Below are 19203 nucleotides of genomic sequence, written 5' to 3'. Positions count from 1 at the left end.
AGCAACAGACCTAACCCTTTCCCCCCAGACCCTCCCCCTTCAAGAAGGGTTGGCTGGCGAAATAAGAGAGACTCTCTCTTTTAAAAGGCACTTTTAATAGATTTTGGTTAAGTTCATTTTACATAATCATTCAATTTTAAACTGCTTCATAACTTGTTTTAGCTCTTTCTCTCGTTGTATCCAAACCAATAAATCTCCAAACTTTAGCATACATTTCTTAGTCTGTTTGGCATGGAACGAAGCAAACTGAGGTCTCTATATATCAAACTCTGACCCTTGTTTAACAGTTTAACATGGGACAGTGACAGGGTCATGGTAACAACTTTGACTCTTTGGGCACATATATTCCATATAGATTAATACAACAGCAGGAATGAGTATACTAATACAAGCCAAAAATGTTCCTTACCGATGGATAGGCTGCCACAAGCCAAAGCCATTCCAAGCACTACAATCACAATGACCACAGCTAAGAGGAGCGGAAGAGGAAGGTGTCCCTCTGGGATGGGGCTGTGAGGAACTGGCCAAAACAAAGACACAGACACATTAACCAGCAGACAACCACAGCCCCATTAAAGAACTTCTCCCGCCATGGTTCCCCCCTTCCAAAAAGTAATATGATGATGGTGGTGAAGGACCGTCACTTGCATGTTACAGCAAATTCCATTAGGGCCCCGGGAGTCGTAAACACTCATAAATCACTGTTCAACCAATGTAATTATCTAAACATGAACAGCTTAAAACAAACATATCCCTTATTCTGTTCTTCAGGTTCCTGATAGATGGAAAACAGCACTGCCCACCAGCTGGAATTCCCCTATGGAAGCTCCATGTCTCAGAGTTGCAAGAGACAGTGTTAGAAAATAATGATGACTATCAGTCAAACGGGTATTAACTGGTGTGAAAAGAAGGAGACAGATTCATCTCTCGTGTAACTCCATGTTATTCACCCATTCTATCTGGTGGTGTTACACGAGAGATGTGTTTAACCCAAGATGTTTACAGATAAATAAGGCTGCAAGTTTGCCACGGAGGTCACGGAAGCCATGGATTCCATGACTTTCCAGGACTGCTGTGACTTCTGCAGCTGCCACTGCAGCACAGACTGCCCATGGTGGAGCTGGCGCTTGGGATGGGGGCAGTGCGCGGAGCTAGGAGCTGAGGGAGGGACATGTCGCCACTTCCAGGGAGCTGCAAGGAGCCGGGTAGGGAGTCTGTCTGCCCCACCAACCCCGCCCCCCACAGCACTAACAGGGGTCCTGGGCTTTCTGCTGCTTCCCACCCCCGTACCCAGTACCGCAGCACCCCCCCCCCCTTCAGGCCACATCCTGAGCATCTGCGGTGCCCCCAGGGCCATCCCCCAGCACCCACGGCGCCCCCTAGGCCACCCCCCCCGAGGACCTTGGGTCCTCTGGGTCGCCCCCCCCCATGAGCATCCATGGCACCCCCCAAGCCGCCCCACCCCCCAATATTTAGTATGGGGTATATAGTACAAGTCATGGATAAGTCATTTTTGTTTACTGCCCGTGACCCGTCCATGACTTTTACTAAAAATACCCGTGACTAAAATGTAGCCTTACTGATAAAACAATCCCTTCTGAAAATGATCATTTGTCCTGGATCTCCATTGGGGAACTTCCAGCTGCAAAGTTCTCTCAGAATGCATTGTTTGCTTGTCAAATGAATTTACACGGTGCTCTTTTACAGATGTCATGCTTTCGACTCAAACAACATTCAGTTTTTGAGGGTTTGGGGTGGTGCAACTCATCCTGGTCTGCAAGGTCACCCTTTTGAGGAGCGCCAGGAGAGTAGAATGAGTACTGGCACTGAAATGGTGTCTGGAGTTTTCAGTCCCATCTATTCCCAACACTCCTCATAATCCTGCATTCCCCAGAGTGAAATACAGAGACATGTCTTCCCCCTCTCCTCCAAAGAATGGTGCTCACTCCCATCTAGGCTCCCCTTTCCAACTATGCAGACTCTCTGGCTCATCCCCAGTTTCTTGACCTAACTGATCATTACACAGTTACACACACACAATATATATATATATAAAAAGGATAATATAGATACGAAAATAAATAACTGAATATTATTTTTATTTTCCTTACTCAGTGTGAAACTTGCTGCTGGTGCTGACCCACACCCTGGGTGGCTCGCTGAGGTGAGCCAGGGGGTGGAGGTGGCACACCCAGCAAGCTTCGCCACCAAGGGCTGAATCCCAAGCCCCGCAGCCCAGGGCTGAAGCCAGGTTTATTTTGGGAGACCTCCAGAAACCTGCTTGCAGCCCCACAGTGGGCTGCGGATCCCCAGTTGAGAACTGCTGATCTAAGACTTTACAATGAGGGAACATTGTCTAGTAGTTAGAGTAGAAAAATGGCAGTCAGAAGATCTTTGATCTATTTCCAGCTCTGTGGCAAACTTCTTAACCTCTCTGGGCCAGACTTTCAAAAATATTTATGCACCTAAAGATGCAGATAGGCACCTGGTGAGATTTTCAAAAGTGAGATTTTCTAACCAGGACAGACACCTAATTCTAACTGATTTGAATAGAATTTAGGCCCCTAACTTGCTCAGGTGCTTTTGAAAATCTCACTAGGTGCCTACCTGTGTCTTAGTGTCTTTGAAAATCTGTCCCTCGGTCTCGGTTTGCCTGCCTGTAAAACGTATATAATACCCAGCTCCCAGAGATGCTGTGAAGATTAACTCTTTAAAGTTTGAAATATCTCTGATGGCAGGCAACAGAGAGGAACAATATCATTTATGAGTCAAGTATCTTTACCTTGAGAAAGCTGGAAGGAGGGGAGATGCAAAGAAGACAGAAGAAATTCTGTGAGTATAAAGCTCCACCTATTACCTATGCAGGTGACATTGTCACTGGCCAGCACGGCTCCCATCTCACAAATACAGATAGGCAGATTGGTGTCAAGGTCCCGCTTGCAGTTGCCCGAGTGGCAGTGGCTGCAGTTCAGGTAGACCTGAATCTCCGCCTCCCCGTGGCTCTCCATGGCTGAATGAGAAGGAACCAGACGGAACAGAAGGGTTTAATTTATCTTCTCCCATGTAAAGGTAGAAAGCAAATGCAGGAGCTGTAATGTTAGTCTCCCGACTTAAGAAAACACACATCCCAACATAACACAGTCCAGACGTCAACCATTTGAGGAGTGCCAGGAGAAGTGAATGAGTACTGGCACTGAAATTCATGCCCAAGAGCATGGACCCCTTTGGATTAACCTTGAGGTGCAATGGGGAAGGGGGATGGGGAAGGCCAGGACTGAATATATGTAACTATACCCGAAGATTGGTGTCACCTCTCAGCCTAGGAGAGAGTTGTAGGGGGAAAATGCTCAGCTAGTGTAAGCTGAAGGCAATGGAACTATGACAATTTACATTACCTGAGGTTCTGCATCATAGAGTACATGTATGGGTGGAGGTTATAGAAAGGGACAGAAGGAAAGAGAAGAGAGACAGGAGGGAAAGGGGAGGAAAGACGGTGGTGGGAGAATAGAAAAAGTGTGGTTTACCTGCCAGGGGATGCAGGAAGATCTCCCCAGCTGGATTCACAAAGGAAACACCATCCTGCCCATCAGCTGTGATATCATCAACATCTGATACATGCCCACCTAGACAAAAAGAGGCACCATCATGTGCAAGTGCTGAATGACAGCAAAGGTGTGGTGGCCATGAGATGCCAGGGTCCCTACTTTGCATTGGTCTCTTGAAGTATGGAGTTCCACTGGGACTTGCTAGTGAGATAATGTGTTTACCTCGTGTCCTCAAAGAGGAAAATGAAATCATTCATCCCAGACCCATCAGGGCTGGCAGAGCCCTTCTATCCAAAAGTATGCCGTGGTTCAATTTGGTGCAAATAGGTTAGTTTTCAACAGAATGAATCATCTTTTCCCTCTAGACAGGTCAAAGGCAGGCGAAAGGATGGTTAAATATCCTTGCAGATCCAGAGCAATGTTCCCAGTACCTACAATCTCCATTCCCCTAAACGATAGGGCAAACAGACCTACCTTTGTAGCCTCCACCGCCCCCGCCAGATGTACAAGCTCCTCCTCCTCCACCAAAACCACCTGAGGTGGCCCACTGGAGTTTGGCTAGTGACTGGGGACAGGCCTGGCCTCCCTCTCCACCCTCCAGGAGGGACTTCCCAGTCTGAGGAAACAGGGTGGTGTCTTCCCAGCCACCACCTCCACCTGCAGAAAAAAAAAAAAAAGAGAGAAAAGCAGGTGAGCAGGGTGTGGGCAGAGTGGAGTGGGGGAAAGTGTGTGAAGAGAGAGAAAATCTCTCTTATGGGTTGTCTAAGATGTACCTGCATTGACCCCCTCGCCAGTTGACCCCCCTCGCTAAGTTGACCCCCTCGCCAAGGGAGTGAGGATGTCCATCAATGCAGCTTGCACGATGAAAACCCAGTGCAGGGTCCTGATTCTCTGTTGCTAAGCTAGCTATGAAAAGCACTTGCTAACTACATGTACTGGTGTCCATCCCTTTAAAGAGTGACTGGGCCATGGCTCCCTGGCTTAAGCCTCCGGCATCAGCAGTATCGACACGGATGGTTGTGCTGTGATCAGAGAAGTCTCTTTTGTCATAGCCAAAGAAACAGCTGTTATGGTCGTGGTCAGAGTGTCTTACTCATAAACTCATAGACTTTCCTTCAGAGGGAACTGAAGGAGGTGGTTCTACATTTTATACCCTTGTTGGGAGCACAAGGAGCTAGGAGATGGGTGGGGCCACCCCATGGGTGCTGCTAGGGAAAACTGCCTGGCACCAGTGCACAGGACATGCACATATCTACAGGGTAACGGATATATGCAAGCACTTGAGGAAGAACCATTCATGTCTCAGTGGGTTACTCCCACAGAAAAGTTAATATGAATCAAAAGGATTTGTGTTGCTTAATGTCTGCAGGCCAGTTTTGTGTGTTCAGCCATCAAATCCAGACCTTGTATTGCTACAGGGCCTCACCTGCTGCCCCAGTTCTCCCATTGACTCCAGGAACTGCTGTGGTGTTCTCAAATTGCTCCAGGGGCACATCATCCAGGGAGCTGTCCTGATCTCTCAGGTATGCCTTTCCCCCTCCTCCTGCAGCGATGAGCAACGGTTCGAAAACCCCATCCCTCGGCTGCTCAAGGACAAATACAATTCAGTACACAGGACAGCTGAAAGGTGCAGCAGGCTCAAAACCATCAGATACCAGAAAACCCTTCAACCTCTCAGATGAGAGAACTCACCTAACTCATTGCATCAGTAAGCATAAAAGCAGCTCATACAATACTGGCCATAGCCCAGAGTAATGCTACAGATTGTCTCCTGACATCATTATTCAGGGCAGTCTGCCAACTGTGACAAGTATCTAAGGCAGGTCCAATTAAACACGAGTTGTCGAGGCTGGACCAGTACCAGTGTTAAGCAGCAGACCCTGGTTTGAATTCCAGTCCTGGTACTGTTGCTTGGGCTGACAGTGCCGAGGAGGCAGTAGCTAGCAGGTGATTGAAATGAGGGGGAATGAGGATAGGAGGAATTTGCGTTTTTGTAAAACATTCTCTCCCTTCCTTCAACTTCCTGAAACAGCAGATAGCATCGTATCACATGATCACTAGTGAAAGCTAGCTCTTCTGCTGGACACTGTCCAGAAGGGGACTAGAAAGAGGGAAGACTTACTCTAAAGATGAAGGTGGCTCCTCCACCCCCACCCCCTCCTCCAGCCCAGTCCTTCAGATCCTTTTTGAGTTTGTAATCTTCTTCAATGAGAGATGACTCCCCCAGGCAAATCTTCTGGGTCTGAACATTCCCCTGAAGGAGACAACAGATGCAGTTAGAGATCAACACAGTCTAGTCTGCATGCATAGATCTGTACACATAGTATGTGTTCTCCTTGTGGATGGACCACTAGCTTGGTAAGTGACCTGTCCCTTGGCCCCTCACAAGCTTCTCCTGAGCTGGGAACACACCTCCCATGTGCAAGTGACATAAGAAAGGTTCACAGCAGAATCAGGAAAAGGCAATGAGCCCATATTAGTTTTATTATTCATAAGAAATGCTAATACATTGCACCCCTAGAGCTCCTTACATTCCAGGAACTTAAAATGCTTTCTAATTAATTCTCAGAATACTGCTATTCGATAGGTTAGTGTTATTTGTACTCATTGTTCTGATGAGGAAATGCAAGAACAGAGAGATGACTTGATTTGCACAAGGTTGAACAATGAGTCAGTGGCATCGCTGGGAATAAAACCCAGCAGTCCTAGCTCCCCATTCCCTGCACAAAACACTAGACTACACAGAGAAAATACAGAAAAATTGTTTCTCAGCTTGGATTTTTTGGGGGACACTGAGCTACACACATCTTTGGAGTTGAAGTGAGCTGTAGCTCACGAAAGCTCATGCTAAAATAAATTGGTTAGTCTCTAAGGTGCCACAAGTACTCCTTTTCTTTTTGTTCTTTCCTGTGTTTCTTTGTGTTTGCAGAGGCCATTGGTGTCAATGGAAAGATCCCCATTGACTTTAACAAGCTTTGAATCCAGCCATAAGATTGTAAGCTCTTCAGGGCTGGGACCACTTCTTACTATATGTGCCTAACACAATGGGGCTGTGATCCCAACAGGGGCCTCGAGGCACTACTATAAATACAAGTAATGATCTCAAATCCTGGCAGGCCTGATAAAATCCCTACTGTGAAGAAATGCTGTTTGTGACCAGGAACATGCAGCTCAGACCTAGCAGTTGGCTGTGACTTCCCTGTTAAAGCAAGTGAAAGGGGCAGCTTTCTATTTTGAACACCAGGATTTAAAAGCAGACTTTTATGCTTGTGCTTTTGGAGGACGCTCTTCATTTCAGATTTCCTTGTTTTTGTTTTCAGAAGATTCTTTTTAGCTCAGCTCATTGGTTCCTCCCAATTCCTTTCTCGGTTTTACTCGCTCAGGTCTGGGATTCCTGCCCTTCATCACCAGTACAGCCAAACTCTAAACCCACTCACTGAGGGGGTCTGCAGCTTATTTGTAATGTGGTTGTGCCCAGTGACAAGTGTGTGTGTGTGTCCCTCACCCCTGGGCAGGCATCCTCCCCCTGCTGCCCCACCAAGATGTAGAGGAGCTCATCTTTCTCCAGCTGGAAGGTGGCGGAGATGAAGACCCCATGCGATCTCTTCTTGTGGTTCTTGGCTCCTTTCCCTCCGGCTGCTCCATATGCAGATATCCTGAAAAAGAAAGGAAGCAGTTAGAGAGACAGAAACCCCACACCCACAGCCCCAAAGCAACTCGAGCCATGAGCTTCTCATGCCAATGCTCCTGCACGGTCACAACCCCGAAGTGACTCCGTTCCTGAGCTCCCTGCAGCCAGTTCTCTAAAACCATCACAGCCCCAAAGTGAGCTCCCCACAGACAGCACCCCTACAGTCCCACAGCCTCGAGGCTGTTCCAGTCCTGAGCTCCTCACTATCAGTGCTACTTCACTCCTCCCAATAACTCCTCACTGACATTGTTCCTGAACCGTAGCTCTCCACTGTGACTCCTGCTGGCTCTGAGGTACTCACATTTACCCCACACTCAGCCACTCCCAACAGATGTTGCTGCACTAAAGGGTGTACAAATGCTATGGTAAGTGGGAGCTGCTAGCTGACTGCCTTTCTGGTCCCCAGCGTACACTGACACTCACAAGTATCGGTTTGTTGCTGGCACTCTCCACACTTGCACCCCTCGGAGCGGTCCCTCTTTCTCTACAGTCACTGAGATGTTGGTGTTGTAATAGGCGCTGTCGCACTGTGCTTGAGTTGGTCCTCGGGGGCCACTGGCACCACAGGTTGTGAACCACCAAAGAACAACAGGCACATTTCCTGCAACAAAAACAGTGAGAGTTGAGCCTAGAGATGTCAGCCTCCCTTTCATAGTCAGATACAATACCCACACAACCCCTCCGCAGTCACAGGGCAAATGACATTGAAATGCAGCAACTGTTCCTGTTGATACATGTTTCTGTAAATTCCTTGGTGACTAACCTAGGAGATTCATGAAAAAACAAATTTCACATCACACCATTCGGTGATGTTAATTTAGATACAAGACAACTATAAGCCAGTCCCGGCTTTAGCAATATCTGCCTTGTGCAGGGTTTTTAAACCATCACACACATTTATTCTGTCATACGTATATACATCAAAGTTTTCCTTAACATAGTTATGACTACACACAAAAGCTGTGTTAAAAGAACATTAATGTTGCAAAGTCAAGGTGTCAGAAATTAGGAAATCCCTGAATTATTCAGGTTGCCTGCAAAACCTTAATTCAGCCCCCTTGTGCATATGCATTATGATACAATCTTTACTTACCTGATTGCATACAGTTTTGTTTTGTTTTTGCACAGGACCCCTGCCTCATGCAAAGCACAGGATGAATGGTGCTCTTGGGATGAATCAGAGCTGTATAGTGAAGGAGCCTATTGGCTGTAGGGTCCCTGATTAATTTGTTGTAGAAGTCGGAAGGTATATAGTGAATAAGGAAGGGGATTGCAAGAAGAGAAAGGATGGTTGCATAGAATCATAGAACTGTAAGACTGGAAGGGACCTCACTAGTCCAGTCCCCGGCACTGAGGCAGGACTAAGCATTATCTAAGACCATCCCTGACAGGTGTTTGCCTAACCAGTTCTTAAAAACCTATAATAGAGATTCCACAACATCCCTAGGTAATTTGTTAGCTACACTGCTTAACTACTGTGACAGTTAGGAAGTTTTTCCTAATGTCTAACCTAAATCTCCCTTGCTTCAATTTAAGCCATTACTCCATGTCCTGTCCTCAGTGGATAAAGAGAAAAATGTATCACCTTCCCCTTTATGACAATCTTTCATGTACTTGAAGACTTATCATGTCCCCCTCAATCTTCTCCTCTTCAGATGAAATAAACCCATTTTTTTCAATCTTTCATTGTAGGTCATGTTTTCTAGATTTTGAATAATTTTTGTTGCTCTTTTCTGGACTTCTTCCAATTTGTCCACATCTTTCCTGAAGTGTGGTGCCCAGAACTGGACACAGTACTCCAGCTGAGGCCTTATTAATGCTGTGTAGAGCTGCAGAATTACTTCTCATGTCTTGCTTTCAACATTCCTGCGAGTACATCCTGGAATGGTATTTGCTTTTGGTAGTGACGGATTGTGTGTTCATTTTGTATGTGCCTGATTCAATATACCTGGGGGTCTGATTTGCAGAAATGTTGAGCACTCACGGCTGCAACCCTAGTCATTGGGAGCTGTACTTTCAACCTATGAAGTGTTGTATAATCCTAAATACTCTGAAAAATCAGATCCTAGTTATCTCAAATTTGGCACCTGAAATTAGTGGATATTTTTGACCTTAACCTCCCTATGCCTCAGCTCCCCATCTGTAAAATGGGGATAATTGCTCCTCACCTCAGTGGGGTGTGGTAAAATTAAATTTATTGACATTTATGAAGCGCTCGGATACCATAGTGATGAACGCCCCAGAAAAGCCCATGAGGAAATTAACAATTCTGTCTTCAGCGCAAGGTTTGAATAATGTGGAGTAAATGTGGTTTTAGTCAATAAAACAAAATATTGGCTAGCAGCTCATTATAGGAGCACTGTCCATCCTGTGCACTGAACGAGGCAGGAGTCCTGTGGAAAAAACAGTATGTGATCATGTAATAAAAAAACTGTATCATAATTCATCTGCACAAGGGGGCTGAATTAAGGTTTCATAGGCAACCTTAATTCTGACATTTCTTAACTTTTGGGTCCTTGACTTTGAAAACGTAATGTTCTTTTAACATAGTTATAATTATGCACAAAAACTATGTTAATAAAAATCCTGATGCATATATGTATGACAAAGTGAATGTGTTTGATGATTTTAAAACCCAGCAGAAGGCAGATATTGTTGAAACATTGACTGGCTTATAATTGTCTTGCTTCTAAACAAATACTACTAACATTATTGAGTGGGGTGTGATGTGACATGTTTGTTCATGAATCTCCTAGTTTAATCACCAAGAAATCCACAAAAACATGTGTCAACAGGAACTATGGGGCAGTTCCCACCCTTCAGAAATATTATTCCAGGCTTTTGCAAACTCAGGCAAACAGCACTGCATTGATTTTCACTTGATTCTTGCTTTCCGGGTTTTCATTGCAACATTAAACACAAAATTTTTATTTAGGACGAAATGTTCGATTCTGAGGTAATGGGTAGGTAACAGAATCACCAAATTATGAAATACAGGGGCCTTGTATATAAGATAGTGACTCTTTATGTCTGTTTAATTCCAAAGGCGAGCAGGGAGGCAGAATATTGGGTGGCTAATAAAAATCTTATTCCAAGTAAAAAGTCCAATCCTGCTCCCATTGAAGTTATTTTGAACGTCAACTGGAACAGGACTGGGCTCAAAACCCGCTAATATATATTTTTTTTAAAAAAAGGAGTGTGATGCAATGTTTGCATCTGTTCATGGATTCTTTGCAAGAGCCCCTGGTATGGTCCGAGCGCCATAGGAATTCTTGTATATACTATTTTTATAAAAAGGGCATGTGGTCTGCATATTTTTTATGGCTACACAGAAAATACCAAGTCATTCTGATTATTCCTTTGGGCCTAATACTACAAGATGCTGATCATCTCCTGAAAGGTGCTGAGCTCCTTCAACTCCCATTGAAGCTGTTGGAAATTGGTTGTGTTCAGAACCTCACAGGATGTGATCGGGACTTATTCAGGTCCTTTGTGTTTAACCATATGATTATTTAACCTCTACCTGGGTATGCATTGACTAGAAATGAGGAGTCCACTAGTTAGATTAAAATAAGGGCTGATCCAGACTTTTTGGTGTTGCTTCTGTGCTTCCATGCTCTGGTTGGTGTCAGAAAAATAACTTGAAAAAACTCAGCAATGGCCATTGTGGAATTTCTGGCCCAGTTTTCCAGATTCAGGAGTCTGGATAAAGTAGTAAGGATGGGCTGTTGCAAGGACTATTTACCAAGGACCAGGCTCCGGTATGTAAATGTCTACGTGAGTGAGAGACAGAGCTCAAGTATGGGACCATCTGCCTGAGACACAAGGATCCACTAATTAACTATGGGAATTTCTATCTGTAAGGCAGGAACTTGATCCAGGACCGTCTATTGAACTCAGGAGTCAGGGCTTCAGTATGGAGCTATCTACCTGAAAGGGAGGGCTTTTCCAATGGGTTCAAGAGATTCTCATCCATGATACTGATTTCCCGTGGGTATTGGTGCTTTCCAGCAGAATGGCTTTGTCTTCTTCCTGTCACCGTGCGTGGGATGGATGAGAAAGAAATGGGGGCAAAAAAGAGAGAATTTCAACCAAACTGCAGATAAATCAGGCACAATCATTTTATTAAAATAAAAAAGTCCCCTTTGCAAGGCAGCAGAGAAGTGACTATGGTGTCCCTTATGCCACGTGGACTACTGGAGCAAAAGGAACAGAGTTCTGTCATGTGTATGTGATGTGCATGTGTGTCATAGAATGAATGGAAAAGAAGAGGAGAGAGAGAGAGAGAAAAGGAAGCCAGAGAAAGAGACAGGGAGAAAGGAAATTTAGTACTTTAAAGAACTTCTGTTTTCAATTATCCTTACAAATCATTTGTGTCCTGATCCTTGGCTTTGCTCAGGCACAGGGACCTGCCCACTGCCGCATGAAGCCACACTGAAGTAAAAGGGACTCTGCATGGATACAGGGCTCTACCCCCATTTAGCCAACTGCAGGAAAAGGGCCTTAGTTTGCATTTACATGCAGTAAACAAGAGTATTAACCATAAACTTGACTATGATTAACAAAGAATATTCAGGGACTGCATGACCCAGGAGAATCGACAATGGAATATTATATATTGATAATGGGCATCCTGCTTTTAATCAGCTCAGTAATGACTGAACATTAATAGACTACTAATGGTGGTGCAAAAACGTTCATGAAATTTCACAATACATTTTTTGCTAATTCATTTGACAAAGTTTCCAAGTTCTCAAAATTTTGTTTTCTGAGAAATGTTGATTCCCAGTTTTTGTGTGCGTGCAGATCAGCTTGTGAAATGTCCTTCTAATTTGCATTTTCATTCTTTTATGATTTTGCAAGTTCCAGATTTCGTAAAGTGGCAAGGTAGCCATGTTTTTACAAATTTTGCTTGTAGAGAGAAAACAGGGAGAGATGACTCAACATCGAAACAGTCACAAACAGCATTGATCAGATATTGTACACACCACTCCATGCATGTTTTACAGGTGTGGCAGGGTGAAGCCAACTGGGCCCAGAGCAGTTCTTTAACCTCTTCTTTCCAGTCTGAGGTTTGTACACCTCATCACACCATCTAATGCCTGTTCAGTGGCCAACACAAACTGAGCTCATTCATTTCCAGCTGGACAGTTATCCCTTCAAAAAGCCACCACTACATTTATCATTAATTAACACCCTTATCAGCAGTCTCAGCAGAGGCCAATTACCAAACTGAGCCATGAAAACTGAACTGACCTCTCCCTTAGGGGTATTCTCTGCAGGTCTGACTTGAAGCACACTAATAAGTGACAGTGAAGGAGAGTGTTGTATTGACTCTTTCCATAATTTATCTGTTCTGTGGATAGACAGAGGACTTCACCTGACAGAGGTGTCAAACTAACAGCTGTAACAAAAACTGAAATTAACCTAAACAAACTATGGGGATTAAAGACCAAAAGAAACCCAAGAAAAAGACTGGAAGGTCAGACAGAAAGAGGCTCTTGGTCTCTGAGGGCCTGAGTTAAATTAACTATGAATCCAGAAGGTCAAGACCATTTTTCCAGCATAGCGTCTAGCATCCAGAGATGTACAATAAACTCAAGCACTTTAGCCAGAGCGAAGGAATGTAAATCAGTCCCCATAACAAAGCCTCAGTCTGTGTCTCTGGCTGGATTTTTAGCAAAGTAGCATCCTAACAGCATGTCCTAGGGGAATTCTTCGTTTCCATACAAACACCCTATCCTCCTTTTCCAAACCTTCTGTCTCCTTCATGCTCGCCAGACCAAGAACTGCATCCATTAGCCTCATTGAGCATCAGGCTGCTCCCATCAATTATTGCTACCGCTTAGAATGCCAGCATTTTATAGACTGCAGAGAAATGAATGCATAGGAGGGTATGTTCTATATACAGGAAGGTGCAAGCTCCAAAGGTCTGTGTTTCAGTCTATTCCATCTTCCGTCTGGTCCCCTACTCTGTGTGTGTGTGTGTGTGGGGGGGGTTTATAAGCATATGGAACGGGGAAGGCCTCTGATCATGAGTTGCTAGATGACACTTTGGGGTATGTGTATGTTGGAGAGATCTGCAGAGCAATGGGCTCTCTGGAGATTTTATATATACACAGAGACCATGAAAAAAAAATATATTGTAAGGAGAGTGATCTATTAAGATGAGCTATTACCAGCAGGAGAGTGGGGTGGAGGGAAAGAAAACCTTTTGAAGTGATAATCAAGGTGGGCCATTTCCAGCACATTTCCAGGAGTTAACAAGAATGTCTGAGGAACAGTGGGGGTGGGGGGGAGGAGGAATAAACAAGGGGAAATAGTTTCACTTAGTATAATGACTCAACCACTCCCAGTCTCTATTCAAGCCTAAGTTAATTGTATCCAATTTGCAAATTAATTCCAATTCAGCAGTCTCTCGTTGGAGTCTGTTTTTGACGTTTTTTTGTTGAAGGATACTCACTTTGAGATCAGAAATCGAGTGACCAGAGAGATTGAAGTGTTCTCCAACTGGTTTATGAATGTTATAATTCTTGACATCTGATTTGTGTCCATTTATTCTTTTACGTAGAGACCCCACACTGCAGCCCTGGGGGCAGGTCTCCTGTTGGGAATCCCCGCAGACCGTGGGAGTCTTCTGGAGGCACAGAGATGAAGTGACTCTCTCTTACACCTCTTTTCTCACAGCCCCTGCTGCAAATGTGGTGTTGGTAATGGGGAGAGATAGTGGCCCAAATGGTGTATGGTCCCTTAGGGATCCCAGCCAGTGCAAAATGAAGTAACCGCCAAGCCTCTCTAACCTGTATTGCAGCAGCGGCAGAGAATCAGGAAGTAGAATCAGCTCCCCAACAGCCCCTTTGCTGATCCATTAAATTTCCAGTGAATGCTGGTACTAAATCAGCCAAATCATTGCATTCCCTTCTGTCCATCTCAAGAGCCAAGCATGGTGCCTCCACAGTCATTGTCTCCCACCCCCACCCCAGTGCCAGCATGGTGAGTGGGAGCCTGGAAATCAGGAACCGAACACCTGCCATCCCCGGGACAGACCGGCCATGATAAAAACAAATCTTTTACGAAAGCACAAGTAAGGTCCAGCATTAAATCTAATCCTGCAGGCCAAGCCAACTCAGAGTCTGCTTTCACACATCAGAGACTGCAATCTTAATAAGAACAAGATACAGCGAAGCTCAGAGCGATGCATGGTAAGAGAGAAAAAGCAGAGAGCCTCTAAGCACTCAAGAGGGCAGTGATTGCTCAAGATACATTCTTTTAAGCATGTTGCAATATGAAATTTTCAAAGGTATTCAGGCATCTAACTATGTAGATATTGATTTCAATGGGAGCTGGGTGCCTAACCTGCTTAGGTGCTTTTGGTAATCCCAGTAGGTGCCTAGACACCTTTGAATATCTGGCCTTCTAGCCCAGTGGTTTTCAAACTGCAGGTTGCGACCCAGTGCTAGGTCACAGAATGTAAGGCACTGGGTCATGGCGGCTCTGGTCAGCACCGCCGACTGGGCCGTTAAAAGTCCCATCAGCGGTGCTGCCCAGTTAAGGCAGGCTAGTCCCTACTTGTTCAGACACTGTGCTGCGCCTCCAGAAGCAGGTCCGGCTCCTAGGCGGGATAGACCACGGGGCACTGCGCACTGCCCCTGCCCTGAGCACCGGCTCCTGGCCAATGGGAGCTGTGGGGGCGGTGCCTTCAGGCAAGAGCCGTGCAGAGCTGCTTGCACACTTCTGCCTAAGAGCCAGACCAGCTGCTGGCCACTTCCAGGGCGCAGTGCAGTCCGCAGTGACAGGACAGGCAGGAAGCCTGCCTTAGCACCTCCGCTGTCACTGACTGGGAGCCACTTGAGGTAAGCCTGTGCCCCAACCCCCTACCCCAGCCCTGAGTCCCCACAAGCCCGGAGCCCCTTCCTGCACCCCAAACCCCTCATCCCCAGCCCCACCCCGCAGCCTGCACCCCCAGCCCAGAGCCCTGACCTCCTCCTGTACCCCAACCCACTGTCCCAGCCCTGAGCCCCCCCAAACCCCTCACCTCCGGCCCCACTCCACAGCCCTCACCCCTGTATCCCAACCCTCTGTTGCAGCCCTGAGCCCCTCCCACACCCAAAACCCCTCATTCCCAGCTCCATTGGGTCATGGACATCAATTTTCTTCAACTGGGTTGCCAGAAAAAAAGTTTGAAAACCACTGCTCTAGCTAGTCAGCCAGGACAGTGTCCCCTTTCCCTTTACGATAACTTCTCCCTCTCTCATAAAAATTGTTAGAGTGAATCAGACCCCAGGTCCATCTCGTCTAGTATCCTGGCTCCAACAGTGCCCAGAACTACATGTTTCAGAGGTTGATTTATGCCCTGAAGCAGGAGCGTTTATATCCAAATTTCTGTGCTTATCTGTTTGTTGCTAATCCTTACTGGTGTTCCTTGAGCTGCTCTCAGTATCCACAGAAATAGACCATCTATTTTTCAAATCCCACTAACCTCTTGGGCTCAGTGATGAGGGCTTTGAAGCCCCATCTGCCATTCCCAACCCTTCCGCTCAGAGACAATTCCTTTAAAGCCAGTGCTGCATTCTATAGAAGAGAGAGGACTGGAAGTAATGAGGAAATTAGGCCTGGATCCATAAAGGGATTTACAAAAACAACAAGGAGTCTTTAAGGTGCCACCAGTCTCCTTGTTGTTTTTGTGGATACAGACTACAGCTAATACAGTAATACAGCTACCCCCTGTTACAAAGGGATTTAGGCATTGCAACACTGACCATTGCAAGACCTAACTTTCTGATGCGTAGAAAATCACGGGAACACCACTGGAGTCTACAAAGCCTGAATTAGGTGCTTATCTTTCAATCATGGTGGGGGGGCAGGCAGGAGGGGGAGACTTGGGAGTCCCTGTGTCCAGTCCCCCTGCCCTAATCACTTCCATTATTTAGTCAGAGCGGAACAGCTGCAACAGGAGAGTCTCAAGGAGCCCCACATCAGAATACTGCACTGCTCAGTGGTTAGAGCACTCTCCTCAGAGGTGGGAGATCCCTGTTCAAATCCTTTGTCCCCCTCAGGCAGAGATGGGGGGATTGAACCCAGGTCTTCCACATCCCATGCGAGTGCTCTAAAAGTCATAAGGTAGGTAGGCACTGCTGCAGCTGGCTGGATTTTGAATGAGACCCAATTCAAAGGAGGGGTACTCAGGGGCCACCTACTGGATCGGGCTCCACATGCAAGAAAGGCAAGCAAACCTCTCTCTCCCCACAGTTCACAATTTGCTCTGAGATCTAGGTGGGAGATAGGTATCCAGATTCCTGGAGTGAGGCAGCAGTGTGCATGGTCAGAGACAGAAATTTAATTGCTGAGGGCACTTTTACCCAGAACATTTGGGCACCTACAGGGTTTGGTGGGAGATTTGTGGATTGCAGTGGAACTTAAAACTGAGATTTAGGCACCACCCAAGATTTAGGTGCCTAATATGGCGTTCAGGTGCCTAAGTATCTTTGTGGATTTGGGTATTAGTATTTACATCCTAACAAGGAGCAAATCCTGCCAGCCAGGCTGCCATGCTTCCTTCTTGCCTCCCTCTGCAAAGAATGTAGTTCTCTCTGCTTGGATCTTAATTGGCTTCATTTGTGACATGTGAAGCCTCTCCTGGCCAGAGAGAAGTAATTTCATTACTGAAAACACAGCAGAGCTGCTGGGCTTCTCCGTGACCTAACTGAATTAAAGGGATGAGAAGATGAATAGAAGGCTGTTTTCAAAGGCAAGAAAATGTCAACTCACAATGAGGATTCAAAGAACAGTGGTAAACCCGAGTCTTGTAAGAAACACAGTTTCTTCACTCTGTCCTTCCACTGCATGAATCGTGCCTTCCAGGCCAGATCCTCTGCAGGTATAAATGGCTATAGCTCCATTCAAATCAATACTGATTTATGCCAGCTGAACATCTGGGCCTACATGTTTAACATACCCATGCTTTTAGCTCCCAACATCATCTTTTTGCAGAAGAATGAGAAGAGAGGCTAGGTCTGTGTCCCCTCCACATCTCACATTGAGACAGGAAATGAGATGGCACCTTTAGAAAACCTTCATCTCTTCTTCAATTATATTCCAAAGACACCAGAGAAATGTTTACAGACCAAACCCCAAATCCAGTCTACACCCACGTACCTTCAGCAGTTAGCAATGCAGAAATGTTGGAGTAGATGTATGGCCTCACTTGCAGAGCTGATGAGCACCTGCAGGTCCTGTTGATTTCAAATTGGAGGTCTAAGTGCTCAGCCCTTCAGAAAGTCATGCTCCGCGAAGCACAAAGAAGAGGACTGATAGCACTGACTTGAGCCAGGCACAGTGTGGGCAGATGCTGCGTATACTTCCCTTGCATAGTTCCGCTAACACACCTCAGTCGCAAACTCAACCACCTCTGATCCCGCAGGCCCAAAGCCCTCCTGGGCAGAGAGACAGGCAATTGTGTGGAATGATAATAGACTCCTTGGTGATTTTGTGCTGTGCACAAATAGGGAGCAAGTTGAGACACGGTTATCACATTTTGCTTAGGATGCCAGCCAGGGTTTGGAAAAAGAACTATGTATTTTCCTTATGTTCTGTTTCTTTCACAAAGGTGCTAGTTTTTTCAGTGTTTAAAAACTAAAGTCAGCGGCTGATGTTTCCAAGTGCTAGAGCAAGTGCTTCCTTGCCCTCTTTCCACATATCTGCTCTGCAGGCTGCAAATTAACCCCTCTGCGCACTTTAACCAACATCCTAACGTGTGAGCCCCACCACAGTCCACTGGCACTTAGGGCCCACTTCATTCCTGAGGCCAATGAGGGTGGCTTCCTGTGTTTCCAGGCACCTGGTTGGATTTCTAGGTAGAATACATTGTAACAAGTTACAGGTATTTGTGGTTTTCCTTGCTTGATTGCTTGCATACTACCCATCCACCAGTGACATGTGAAGCCTCTCCTAGCCGGGAGGAGTAAACTCATTGTATCGGTAGTCATAATCTTAGCCCTTTTTGTCAAAGAGAGAAAGCATTTGTACTAGGGGAAGGAAATGATTTCTCAAGGTCCTGTTATTTTCCTACCCTCACACTCAAAGGCGATACATTACGGTGACCTTTCCACTAGTTGATTCAGACTAAATGTGACTCTGAAGTCTATCAATTTCCAGAGCAGGTAGGTCAGAAGGGGTCACTAAAGAACAGTGCAATATGATCTTTCTACCTTTGAGCTAATTGCAAGGCCAGTGCTTCCAGTCAAGATGGGCAAAGGTCCCAAAATATGTGATCTGGGATATTGCAGGTTACGGAAAAGAAAGAGCATTAAGAAGGCAGAGATACACTGGAAAATTGTGTAAATGAAGGAAATCTTCTGCAGGGAAGGAGCTGAGAGTCACTATGTCCAAATACTACAGCACGATAAGATGTAGCACATATAATCCGAGTCCCCTCTGCAGGGAGACCATAACTTGCAAGGCCTGGATCATTGGTATGCTGATTATCCTATATAAATTATCTGAGAGGCTCAGAATGCTTTGTGACTCACCAACAGGGAAGCAGCCCACTCCAAAAGTAATATTGTCCATTGCAATGTCAGCTTGGGAATTCCAACCCCAGGTTGCTAAAAGCTGCAGGTGAAACCTTTGGAACAAGAGAAAGCTTTTAGAGACAGAGAGAGAAAGAGAGAAACAAACTCCCAAAACAGCCACCCCATAATGATAACATTGAGTCAGAGTATTTCTTCAGGGGAATGCAACAGTTCATGGGATGCTAAGCAGTATGCAACCTACAGACCAAGAGTGAGAGAAAGAGGGGTGAGGGAAGGGGACAAGTAAACTGCCCCATTTCAGTCACCACAAGACAAAAGGAAAATATCCATGCACAAAAGGCAAAAATTAAACCCAAAACCCCAATGATTTCCCCAGTATTTACAAAACGAGAGACAAACCCTAGGCCAGATCCTCAGATGGTGTAAATGAGGTGTG

At 45.7% G+C, this 19203-nt stretch overlaps 1 protein-coding gene across 1 annotated transcript in view; it reads right to left on the bottom strand.

Moving 5' to 3' along the window:
• Positions 1–19203, bottom strand: part of LTK (leukocyte receptor tyrosine kinase) — a 164847-nt gene that overhangs the window by 43705 nt on the left and 101939 nt on the right. Inside the window, exons 10-19 of the mRNA XM_077819984.1 lie at positions 18765–18859; positions 11167–11268; positions 7660–7837; positions 7051–7201; positions 5668–5799; positions 4972–5128; positions 4020–4202; positions 3525–3623; positions 2858–3010; positions 410–520 (exon numbers count right to left, since the gene is read on the bottom strand). Coding sequence (XP_077676110.1) covers positions 410–520; positions 2858–3010; positions 3525–3623; positions 4020–4202; positions 4972–5128; positions 5668–5799; positions 7051–7201; positions 7660–7837; positions 11167–11268; positions 18765–18859 — 1361 coding nt within the window. The remainder of the gene's footprint in view (positions 1–409; positions 521–2857; positions 3011–3524; positions 3624–4019; positions 4203–4971; positions 5129–5667; positions 5800–7050; positions 7202–7659; positions 7838–11166; positions 11269–18764; positions 18860–19203) is intronic.

This window comes from Eretmochelys imbricata, chromosome 6 (assembly GCF_965152235.1).
Source record: "Eretmochelys imbricata isolate rEreImb1 chromosome 6, rEreImb1.hap1, whole genome shotgun sequence".
NCBI classification, from domain to species: domain Eukaryota; kingdom Metazoa; phylum Chordata; order Testudines; family Cheloniidae; genus Eretmochelys; species Eretmochelys imbricata.
The sequence above is the reverse complement of the archived record's forward strand: the minus strand, read 5'-3'. Positions and strand labels throughout refer to the sequence as shown.